The 12544-nt window shown below is 36.8% G+C and overlaps 2 protein-coding genes across 2 annotated transcripts; one reads left to right on the top strand and one right to left on the bottom strand.

Moving 5' to 3' along the window:
* Positions 1 to 1480: 1480 nt before the first annotated feature.
* On the top strand, positions 1481 to 5603 carry mterf2 (mitochondrial transcription termination factor 2). The gene is made up of 2 exons (XM_043264093.1): positions 1481 to 2819; positions 3659 to 5603. Exon 2 carries the CDS (start codon positions 3672 to 3674, stop codon positions 4857 to 4859), a length of 1188 nt encoding a protein of 395 aa, XP_043120028.1. The 5' UTR covers positions 1481 to 2819; positions 3659 to 3671; the 3' UTR covers positions 4860 to 5603.
* A 2533-nt stretch (positions 5604 to 8136) lies between these two features.
* zgc:153031 lies at positions 8137 to 12458 on the bottom strand. Its single transcript, XM_043264094.1, has 6 exons — positions 12189 to 12458; positions 11332 to 11381; positions 11141 to 11246; positions 10494 to 10620; positions 10293 to 10408; positions 8137 to 10017 (listed from the first exon to the last, which is right to left on the bottom strand). The coding sequence occupies exons 1-6, from the start codon at positions 12290 to 12292 to the stop codon at positions 9933 to 9935; spliced, it is 588 nt and encodes a 195-aa protein (XP_043120029.1). The 5' UTR covers positions 12293 to 12458; the 3' UTR covers positions 8137 to 9932.
* Positions 12459 to 12544: the final 86 nt, after the last annotated feature.

Here is a 12544-nt window from a genome sequence, read left to right as displayed (position 1 = left end):
GGCTGAGTGAACAGTTTGAGTAGGCAGGCATGATCCAGCATTGTGATTAAGCTCCAACTGTGACTCACTCTCCACTGCCGTTCAAACTAATTGCTCTCTGTGCTGATTATAGAACTCACAGTCCCTGATGCCATTTTAAGAAACTTTTCTGTTTTGAAATCACACAGTCCCCAATGACTGCTGCTTAAAATAGTATTGTCTGTTAAATAGTTTGGCTGTCATTCATAAATGTTCGTATTATATTACAGTGCCCGTTTTAATTATTTTGTGATTTAAGCAAAAGGTCAATTCATATTTCCCTTTGCTGTGTGTGTTCGTGTTATCAGTCAAACTCTGTAAATCAAAATGTTTTTTTTACATTTACTGGTTTCAGTGTATATAAAACACACTTTATATTATAAGCCTCACAACCAAAAAGAAGCGCAAGTATACTTACAGTATTGAAGATGTGACCGCGTGTTTCAGATATATCATCAGTGGTGTGCAGTGATGTTTAACAGATTTTTTAAAAATGCTTTTACTGTGTTTTTTAAACTATGGTTCCATTTCTCAGAACTCTACACACAAACTGCACACACAACAACGTACAAAATGACACACACATCTTACAAAACTATTTTAACTCTTCTAAAAATGGACATTTTGCATAGTACACAAACATAAAATAATAAACTAATCTCGTGTGCCTTTTGATTGTTCAGAGTGCAGTGGAGAGCAAGACTTTGTTATAGCACTCGTTCATAGGCTACATGCATGCGCGCACTGCACAGTAAGTATGAATTAATTTTACGCACAGTTATGCAACTGAACTTAATAAATACTCAAAGAACAAGCTGACTTGTAAGAGCTGCTTTACTGCAGAATGTGAGTTTGCCATCTACTTTTTTTTAGATTTTATCATTTGAAAAACCCTGCCCTGCAGACATGGATCTTATTTTCTTAAAGTATACCCATTTTCCCCCTTAGTTGTAAGGGCTGTGTTTAGTAGACCTCAGACCATTCTTGGGTCTCTTCTGAAGCTCAGGCTTTCAAAGCCCTTCGCTGAGGGGTTCAGGCTTAGTTCTGCTTGTGCATTTCCCATGAGTGTCAAGCGATACAACAAGAGTTCTTGTTTGACAGCGAACAGTTACCAACATAAACTTGGTTCGCTAATATAAGGGAAAGAGTGTTTTATAAGCTGTACGCAAATCGATGACTGTTGCATCACTCATTTAAATGGCACCCTAAGTGGGCTTATATAGCTAGGGAGCTATAAATAGATGAAATTCTGGTCATATTTTTTACCCAAAACAAAATTCATGTCTGCACAGTAGGTCCTCTACTGTGCAGACATGAATTTTTTCTTGAGTAAAAAACTAAACAAATTGTGTAAAGAATGCAATGAAAGAGAAGAAAGTTCAACACTATTCAGGAATAACAAAAATGAAACACAATTTTTTTATTTTGCTTAATATGGCTGAATTGGATCATCAGAGCTCAGTAGCACAGACGTTGTTTAAAGGAGAAATATTGCAGCCTTTTTTACAATATGTAATATAACTTTCTGGTGTCCCCAGAATGTGTCTGTGAAGTTTCAGCTCAAAATGCCCCACATACCATTCATTATATAATTTCGAGTGGAAGCAAAAAAAGGCTAATTTTCGTGCTTGTCATTTTAAGTGCAAATGAGCTGCTACTCCTCTTTTCCAGAGTAAGTCTGCCCATTACAGCTGGTACCTGCTAAAAACATCTGTTTAGATTCTGATTGTCACGTTTATCGAGCTGAAATCATGCGTTGTATACCATATTAGTTTACACATCTTATGTACGGTTTTCTGAGTGCACACATCTGAAGCACATGGACAGAAGGTTTTAACTATTTTAACTATGTCTGCGAATGTAAACAGCTGGGAAATAAGTCACACATTTATTAGATCTGTGTGGTAGCAGCAATATAAGTTACAGTAAAAAAAATCAATAAATCCACAGCTCTTTTGTCTCCTCTGAGGCTGTGTTAGCATGTCTTGCTGAAACGTTCGGGAATGGCATTTGAACTTGTACACTTGTTTTTTGCTTGCGAAATCAAAATGATGGCTGCTCAGGTAGAGATTTACAGATTAAGGAGTGGTGATATTATAATGAGATCCCTTTGCAAGGGGAGTGAGATCAGGCACTCACGTTTTTTTCTGAGGCTTTTAAAAAAAAGGCTTACTAAAACAATGCTAATGGCTTAACCTTTTTCAGTTGGTAGATACACTGGGCACTTAAAACCTGAAAACTCACCTTTAATAAAATGTGATTAATTCCATAAATAATAATTGATTACTGCAGGTTTGTATAATATTCTGAGACTGACTGTTGTTATTCTTTTTGAAGAATACTGATCCTGCAGGTGAGATGAGTAAATACATGTTGGCATTTATTTGAGAAAATTCTGTAGTGTTAATATAACTCATACACTGTCAGAAATGAACACTGCATTATATACATGCAACAGCCTATCACTACTGTCCCTTATGAAAATGAACCATATGGTTTTACTAAAATGACCATAGCTTAACTGTAGTATTTGTATATTTCTATGGTTACATGTTGGAAATTGTGTTCCAAATATAAAAGTAGAAAAATGTGATAACTTCGGTTTAGCCTGACGATACCAGCCGGTATCATATCGAAAACTAAATAAGTGGTATCACTAATCAAAACGATATGTTTACCGGTTTCAGTGTTCCTCCTGTACTAAGAGTGGCGCTGTTGTACACAGACCGCATGGGCGTCACAACCACAACAAGAGAACCAGAAGATCTAGTACTGAAGATGTGACCGCTGTCACTGCAGAGGTACTGGTCAGTTCATCTTATGAACGCGTTTCATATTATTGTTATTGACTAATAAATGCAAGCCGCTTTGAGATTATGCTGTTTGTTTCTTTACCTCGATTTCATGACTTTATATTTCATTAGAGAGGACACACTCCCTCGTGTTCTATTGAGATTAACATACTTTGTGTTTATATATAGATATATACTGATGTACCGAAGGAAAATCGTATCATATTTTCCATAACGGACATTTAATGTGTTCTAAAATTCACCAGTGCATAGATTGCAATAAAAAAATAAGTCTAAGAACACACATAAGTCTAAAAATGTATTTCTCTGGGCTGAAAGACCCCGAATAGAGCATGAGGGTTAATAATGCCTTCTCATAAATGTCATTCAAAAACTATTGGGACGTCTTGGCCCCTCAAGGTATCTAATGTGTGTGTGTGTGTGTCAAGTGTCAAGGTAAATATGTCACGATCTCTTTATAAAGAAACTGTCTAACCTGTTTGTACCTTTTTCCGTATGTCTACCCAACAGTTGCTGTTGTGTAATTTTGTCGTTTTCTTCAAAGCTAATATGTAACAGTTACCATAAGTAAATTATTTCAGGTGTTGATGTAAAATAACTCAGCTCTTCTGTGGTATTGTTACATTGCGGATGTTAGCAATAAGACAGCTAGTTGATTTAGTTGACGGCTCTTTATTCTGTTGGTAGATGGTTGGGTGTCTGAATGCTCACTCTGTAGTGTTAACTCAGATGGCTTAATGTGATATGAGTAAGTGGGAATGGAGAATATCAGTTAACGCTTTGAGACTTTAAGTAGATTTTCTGATATGTTTTTCCAATTGTTTCAGGCACGTTACTTCCATGCAATGCAAACAGTTATCCAACAGCCCCACCCACAGACCCGTAGGTTGTACAAACATGTTGCGTTTAGTCACGACAACCCTGTGTCTCAACTGCCAGCGGGCTCAAGCAACACCTTTTCTTCTCACGAGGCCCCGCTCTGCGATCGTTCAAGAAGAGAACCCGCTTGCTGTAAACGCCCTCTATGACTTATCTGTAGACATCAGTAAAGTCCGAAAGCTAAGGGGTTGGGTGTTACGCCAGAGTCCCGTGTACGTGAATGAGACCGCCGCCCTGCTACGGGAAATGGGGGCCAGCGGGCCAGTTATCGCCCGTGTTTTGGAACTCCATCCCGAGGCCATCCTCTGCACACCTGATCAAATGGAGGCGCAGAAAAAGCTGTGGATGTCGGTGTGCGCAAGTCAGAAGGATCTAGTAGGAATCATAGAAAAATTCCCCACCTCCTTTTTCACCTCGTCCTCCGATCACGACAATCAGAAAGCCAACATCGCTTATTTCCAAACGTTACATCTCAACAAACGCATCATTAGCAAGCTCATGGCCAGCGCTCCTCAGAGCTTCAGCCGCCCCATGGAGCAAAACGAGGAGATGATTCAGACCCTGCAGAAGACCTATTTGGACTTGGGCGGGAAGCAGAACAATATGAAGATCTGGTTGCAGAAGCTGCTTACACAGAATCCATACGTGCTTCTAAAGCTCCCGAAGGCCTTACACGATAACTTGGCGTTCCTACGCAACGTGGGCTTTACCGGCGATGAACTCTTGATGCTGCTCTCCAAACTGAAAGGATTTGTTACTGAGCTGAATCCTGGAAGTATGAGTCTCACCCTAAGCTACTCCCGGGAGACCCTGGGATGCACAGAAGCAGAGCTCAGGCGGATCGTACTTCATTGTCCAGCCTTGTTATATTATTCTGTGCCTATACTAGCTGATCGCTTCAAAGGCCTCCTTGCTGCTGGAGTCAGTATGGAGCAGATCATGGAGAGTCCCGCAGTGTTAGAACTGACGACGCAGATAGTTCAGTATCGCATTCAGAAACTGCGCTCCTTCGGTTATGATGTGCGTTCGGGTAGCCTAGAAGTCCTCAGCGGCACAAAGAAAGACTTTGAGATGAGCTACGGGAAGTTGCGTCTTAGACAAGAGAGGCCACTTTTTAATCCAGTAGCTCCGCTTCGAACGGAAGATTAAGCATGGAAGCCTGTTTCCAACATGGAAGTGAAAAATAAACTTTTAAATGTCAATTCTGACTTATTTCTTAAAATTGTGAGTTTACATCTGGCAATTTAAAGTTAACATCTCACAATTCTTTTTTTTCTTGGAATTGCACATTTTTACCACAGTTATTATTTCTTGCAATTTTGAGTTTCCCACAATTCCGAGAAAATCTCACAATTTTGAGTTAAGGGGGTCATAATGTTATCAAGATTTTTCCAGCAAAAAACTGAATTTAAAAGCAATAAGGCCTGTTCACACCAAGAATAATAACACAATAACTATAGAGATAACTGTAAAGGTAATGATATTAGAGTCCACCCCAGCGGACGATATTGCCTGTTTATTCTAAGCACATGCTCGATTGATTCTCGATGGATTCTGATCGGTTGTCAATGTTTGTATGGAGGTGATTCCAATGATATTGTTTCTCTGTGCCTTCATCGTTATAGTTGTGGTGTGGGCTCTGCTATGCTTTAATACTGAGAAAGATTTTTAGAACTATATCTTTATCTTTATAGTAATCGTACTTGGTGTATAGCCTAATAGGCTTTATTCTGTCCTGTTTTTGACCCCCTCTTCAGGACGCTCTGTTTGAATAGGTGTGGCTCATTGACTCAAAGTCTAACATCTTGTTTTAGTTAAAATCTCTCTGAACATCCTACATCGAATTGTGCCTTGTTTGTAAATAAAATAAATGTGCCTTAAAATAAAGTGAATCTGAAGAACTGGAACTTGATTAAAAATAGAGTGCACTCTCCTACGATTGGGATCAGAAGGAAGGCAATGCAAATGCTGAACTTCTTGTCTTTAGTGGCACCTTTATTGTTTGGTCGTAAACACTATTCGTGACTTGGCGGGCAGGGCTGAACAGGCAGTGATGTTGATCTTCTGCAGAGGCGGTCCTTATCCACACTATTACATCATAAAGTAGAGCATTCTAAAAGCAAAGTTTAGAGTTATGAAATAGATAACGTTTTTAAAACACAATGACCTCCTGTATGTTAAAAGATCAGAGGGAATTTTAGTTTCTCAGATCATTTTTTAAGTTCTATTTCAAGTTATGTTTCAGCAATTCTTATTTATTTTCTCCAAACTGTGTTTATATCGTCCAATTCGGAACTTCTCTCACAGAACTTTGAATTTCTAACACAATTCTGACGTTAATTCTTGCAATTCCATGTTCACATCTCACAATTTTGAGTGAACATTTTTTAAAATCAGAACTGGATGCTTATAAAACAAATAATAATGAGTCTCACTATTCTGAAAAAGAAAACCCTTTAAACACGTCACAATTACCTTTTTTTGTTTTATTGCATGGCAGAAACAGGCTTCCGTAATTAAAATGATATGTGCTGCATAAACAGTATATTTACAGCGGTTTCTTTTATCTGCTTTCTTAACTTATTGAATGTTTTGTTAACGTTGTGTATGCCAAATATAACGTCAACCTCAAGGAAAATGTCTCATGTCATTTCTCTCCTTACAACATTGTAAATGTACATTTTTGCCATTTGTGGCACTGAGCCATTGTTGTACTGTCACATACTGATGTGCTGTGCCAAGTAATTTATGTAGCTTTTGAAATTCCTCATCAAAGTCCTCAATAATGAGCAATATAAAATACCTCTCGGAGGTATGCATTATGCAGATAAATATTCAGATCAATGAATGTTTACCCATGTGCCGCCGTCTGAATCTCATTTGAAAGCATTCCCCCAATATTTTGGCCTCTGGGCAGCATTTTGAGATAATTTTACGCTTTTTAATGATTAGACTAAAGACTTCACTGGTATCTATAATGAAGTTACATTACATATTGCCTTGTGGCGTCTACTGTTTACGCAGTGGACTTTACGATTTCTTTAATGGTAAACTATTACATTTCTCACAAGCTTCTCATAGCATCAAAATAATGGATATTTTTGAGCTTGATGATTAAATTCATTTATGCATCACCTTTTTTCGCAGGTTTCGTCAGTATTTATTGCTCTGATTTATCTACATCTCTGAATTCTTCCCTCTGTCTTTCTCTTTGTTCTCTATTCTTTGTCCACTCCTCATGCGGGGCTCTAACCGGATGGCTGCTTTATCCTGCAAATGACACTTTGAGTTATACCCGAACACATAGGAGGTTAATAAGCGAGGATATAAATAGCTCTTTTTCATTTGAAATGTGACAGTGGGTATTATTAGCAAATGTTACACATTGATTTTATGGGGCATAACTCAGGGAAATTATGAAAATAGAAGACACATGCAATTAAAGTCTATAATTTCCTGCCCTGGACTTTGCATGCTAGAATATTAAGGTGGTAAATATTCCATGTTCTGAGGTCATGCTGAAGCGCTCCGCCGTCCTCTGTGCAATCTGCTCTCAGATCTTCTAATCAGAACGTGCTGTATGCGACTAAGAGCTGTTTTTATTGATGTCAGTGTGGACATTTTGGATTTAAAAACCAACCGGTATAAATGCCAAATTTGTTTTTGAAAAAAGTCTTACATTCACCAAGCTGTCATTTATTTGATCAAAGATATAGTAAAACAGTAATATGGTAAATTATTATTTGTATTTAAAACATCCGTTTTCTTTTTTAATATACTGAAATGTCAAAGGTGAATTTGAGCATTTTTATTATTAACATGAATTTCATAGTACTTGGTAGGCCTATGTCTATGTATGTTTTCACTGTTATCCAGCATGCTTTGAAAATTTTAACTTTTTTTTTTTTTTTTTTTTTTTAAGTATTATAAGGAATCATTAGTCGGGCCAAACTCATGTTTGAAAAGGCCAGTATGCATATGCTTCCTAGCTCCCGGCTCCATCTAGTGGAGAGAGCAGTTCATTCATTACAATGTACACTGGACATTTACTATATATAAAAAACTAATATCCCATTAAATGTGTTCAATAAGTTGCTGCACGTTTTGTATTTCAATTTGCATTAGAAACTAACTTTATTATAGCACCAAAGATTTAATGTCACAAAAAAAAAAGTGTATAGAATGATGTCACAAATCGGAAGTTAAATACACTGCCTACAAAACATACATGACGAAAAAAAGAAACTCAACACTAACTGCAGTAAGGCACGGCAGATGGTATATATACGCAAACCGTATATGACTCCCACCGTGTCCCATCCCCCCTGCTTTGATTCATCACACTCGTGTCACTATGGTGACGGTGAGATGAGTAACAGTAAATCTGGTGAGTGGTCATAAACTGTTGCATGTGTAATTATGAAAGAAGTGATGCTCATCACTGGCAGCATTGTCTGTATCCATTTGCTGTTCCAGGTCATGTGTGGTGTGATTTGTTATTTAATATATAAAAAAGGTCTTGTATGAACTCCCTGCTAAAAAAACTAAAACAATAGAAGCCCAATAAAAAAACATTAAAAAACCCTTATGAACCATTACTTTTTTACACATTAAAACAGCTTTTTCCAGTAAAACCAAAATGTATTTTTTGTAGTGTGTTTTGGGCATTTTTCCAATAGGATTTAACCTCCCGCCAATAGAATCCATCACATACAAGTATTATAGTTTCCATTAAAACCAATATAATTCCCATTATAAACATTGAATCCATTACATTTTCTAGTGTGTTTTGGTCAGGGTTTTATTGTTTTTTTCAGCAGGACTAGCTCTTTTGAAATGCTTATGAATTGGACAGTGATGAGGTACCACCAGTAGAGCCCAACCGAAGCTATGAGATAAAGTGTTCTTCTGTACAATATCGTACGAAGCTGACACAACTATATTAAAACCAATAAAATACTGTTTCATACAAGGGGTGCCCATTTCTGTTCCTGATCTACCCTCCTGCAAAGCTCAGCTCCAAACCTAATCAAGCACACATGAACAGGCTAATTAAGATCTCCAAGAACATTGGATAATTACAGACAGGTGTGTTAGAGCAGGTTTTGCACTGAACTTTGTAGATCTTCAGAAACGGAATTGGGCATCCCTGCCCTACAGTACTGGTTCTCTTTTCCAGCTCTGGGCTAAGGTGACCATACGTGACTTTTTCCTGACCAGGATTTCTATATTGAAGGATGTTTGCGTCATAGGTATGTATACATTGATGCTTCAATGGTGACCGTTCCTATGGGCTGCTATATATAACATAGATAAGCATACATAGACTGTTTCTATGAGCTGTGATACATAAGCCGTCCGCCATATTGTAGCGGTCTGACTTCATTCACTATAGAAATCAATGAATATACGAGAAGAAGCCATAATCCTGCACACAACGGCTCTGTGTGAATCTATAGTATGCTGACTGACATTAGGTTCACTGTTCCAACATGTCTCCGTGCCTGCAGTCCAATGTATGTCTATGACACATATTGTAATGGTCAACTTGACGTGATTTACCATAGTAAGCAACGTGTATTCAAAAGATGCCACAAACCTGCACAGAATGCTCAATGGCTCTGTGTAAAGTTCGCAAAGCTGTAAAGTTTGCAAAAATGCTAAGTTTCTCAGGGGAACAAAATGTTGTGCGAAAGAAAGCAGAATGTCTCAGGAATACTGCAGTACTTTTGCTAGAGAGTGCAATACGGAATGCAATATTTTGGGCCAAGAATACTTCTGCAAAAAACCTCAAAATGAACGCAATACTTTTGCAAGAGAATGCAAAATGTCTCAGGGGAACGCAATTTTTTGTAGGAGAACAAAAAATGTCCAAGAAAACGCAATACTTCTGCGAGGAAATGCAAATGTTTTTTGAGTGACTGCTAAATATTTTCAAGCATCGTTTTGCGAGAAAGGGCAAAAATTCTCAGATGAATGCAATACTTTTGTTAAAGAATGCAGAGGTAATGCAATGTTTGCAATATCTTTTGGGGAACCTAAGACTTTTGCTAACATTTTAAAGATGAACACAATATATGCGGAAAGAATCTTAAACTTTCTAGGGGACATTGGCGAAAAAATACATATTTTCTCCCATCCCATAGTGGCTCCGTAGTTTCAGATTATGTAAAAATAAAATTATTTTAGTATGGTCTTTGACAGTCTTGTCTCCTCCTGGCTTCAGTTTAAAGCTTCTTTCTTGAATACTTGAAATTGAAATTTAATACCATTTTCTTCATGAATTTCATCTGGTACTCCAGGAAAGCTTACATAAAGAAATTCAAAAATTAATTACAATGTATTTTTTGCATATTATGAGTCAAGTCTAATCAGTAACGCTTTACAATATGTTTCCACTAGTTAAAATGAATTAACTCAAACTAAGATTAATAAATGCTTTAAAAGTATTTTTCATTGTTTAATGTGAATCAAAATCTGCCTTATCAGATGATGCATTAACTAATGTTAACAAATAGGATCAAATTGTAAAGTGTTACCTTACCTTTGTAACTTAAATAATAAATGAGAGGATAATCCTACCTGTTTTGTTTTTTGAAAACATTGCGGTCGAATTTAGGGAAAAAGACATTGCAGTCAAAGTTGGCCATGATGTCGGTGAGATAGATGAGATCACACCATGGGTGCTCAAGACTTTCCTAAATAGCAGAATTACAATATAATCTGAATTACTGTATTAATTAACATATTTTATATTATGATGTTGCAAATCAGACCTCTCACCTTATATACCTCTGGACCTCCTAAAATCCAGATGGTCTCCACAGTCTGACATAAAGGAGGCTTAGAAGCCATGTGAATTACTGACCCGAAATCCTTACACAGATAGTGGGCACGTGGAGGCACTGCACTGATGTAACGCATAATATATAGATAGAGAATTAATAAATAAATAAAAAATCAATACTGTTCAAAAGTTTGGGGTCAGTATATTTTTATGTTGTTGAAAAAAGGCTCTTATTCCTCACCAAGGCTCATTTATATAAGTATACAGTAAAAATAGTAATAATATAATTATTATTATTTAGTTTTTTTAAATGTCATTTAATCCTGTGATGGGAAAGTTAAATTTGATCAGCTTAAGACTTAAAATCATTCTAATATGATTTGCTTCTTACTGACTTATCAATATTTAAAACAGCTGTGCTGCTTAATATTCTTTGATGAATATAAAGTTTCAAAGCACACAACATTTATTTGTAATATAAATCTTTTAAAACATATAAATGTCTTTACTGTCACTTTTGATCAATTTAATGCATACTAAATAAACTTGCTAATTGATTTCTTAAAAAAAAAAAAAGTCCCTGACCCTTAACTTTTGAATGGTAGTGCACATACACTAAATGTTTATAAATGAATATGCTTACGTCATTTTTTTGCTCAATACCAAATTTAAGCAGTTGGCCAAAGGGAAGGCTGTTTCAGGGCAGGAAAACCAGGAGGTTCGCCCCCAAACAAGTAGATTCTTCTTTCCTGATATGCACCAGAAAAACTAAACGGTTATAAATAGCATCGACTAATATAAATGAAACCAAACACGAAATTTAAAGCCACTCACCAGGTACCGACACAGCAGTAATTGTATCCAGAAAGAACTGAAATTCTTTTCTGTAAACAACATGAGCACATTAGACATATTGTGTGCCTTTTGATTAACTCGGCTTTGATAACTACGAAGTGTGCAAAATGCAATTTGAGCTGCATGAGAAATATCTTTGATGTGTTTGTAGCTATAAAAAAAGCAGCTGATGTGTTTGAAAAGGCTGAAAGGCTGAATATGGCTGAAAGGGCTCATGCTAACGTAAAAAGTTCTTATGCTAACGTAAAAATTATTATTATTGTTTTTTATCATAAAGATATAGAAATTCCCAATAGCCTATCATCCCTATACTATCTGCGCACGTGTTATCTCTTATCTGACACGGGGAGGGCTTTGGGAGACTAGAAGTTTCCTTCTCTTTAATTCAAAAACTGCTGACATTTAGTCATTCTGTTTGAGTTCTAAAGGTCAGTGACATATTCCACGAATAGGACAAAGAGAGAGAAAGTTTAGAAAATGTTGATTTTTAAAAAATAAATAAATAAATAAAAATTCACGAGCTGTGTTTTTGCCACACACTCACAACAAACATAATTTTTAATCTTACAATAACTTCTAATTTTTTTTTTTGTACCGTGGATTTTATTTGTTGTTTTAAGCCGCCTTCCATTTTACGATAGTTACTTTCTATAACATATCTAACTGGATTCGCAACAAAACATAGAATCATGTGCCTCGAATTCCAATTAAATGTGGATACTGGATTATCAAATATTCGTCACGTCGCGTGATCTGATTACCGCGTAAATGTTTTCGTTCATATCTAACATAACATAAATGGATGAAATCGCAGGCTTGGGTGATGAATGTCTTACGGAAGACTCCAGGGAAGCTGTCCGTTCTTTCCTATGCCCATGTCTCTGCAGGCAGCCGCGATGAGCCGGATTGGTTTGCGCATCTCCTCCCCCTCGATGTTCATAGTTTACGGCTTTCGTTAAGAGCAGCTTATCTGGTTTATGATACAAACTAGGCTACAGTCGTCCAGTTGGTTTAGAATGAGACGTTCGCATCCTTCTCGACCTCAACCCGTTAGATTATGGAGCTTTAAAACATCTGCTTGGTTCACCATGTGACTTCCAATGGGAGTGGCTGCCTGTAATCAGTGGTGTTTACAGGGTAAAGAACCACATAAATAAAAAAGTAACATTATTTTCACTACACCTTATTTAGC

The sequence above is a fragment of the Puntigrus tetrazona genome, chromosome 18, assembly GCF_018831695.1.
Source record: "Puntigrus tetrazona isolate hp1 chromosome 18, ASM1883169v1, whole genome shotgun sequence".
In the NCBI taxonomy this organism is placed as follows: domain Eukaryota; kingdom Metazoa; phylum Chordata; class Actinopteri; order Cypriniformes; family Cyprinidae; genus Puntigrus; species Puntigrus tetrazona.
Note: the sequence above shows the minus strand (reverse complement) of the source record. Positions and strands in the feature narration are given on the sequence as shown.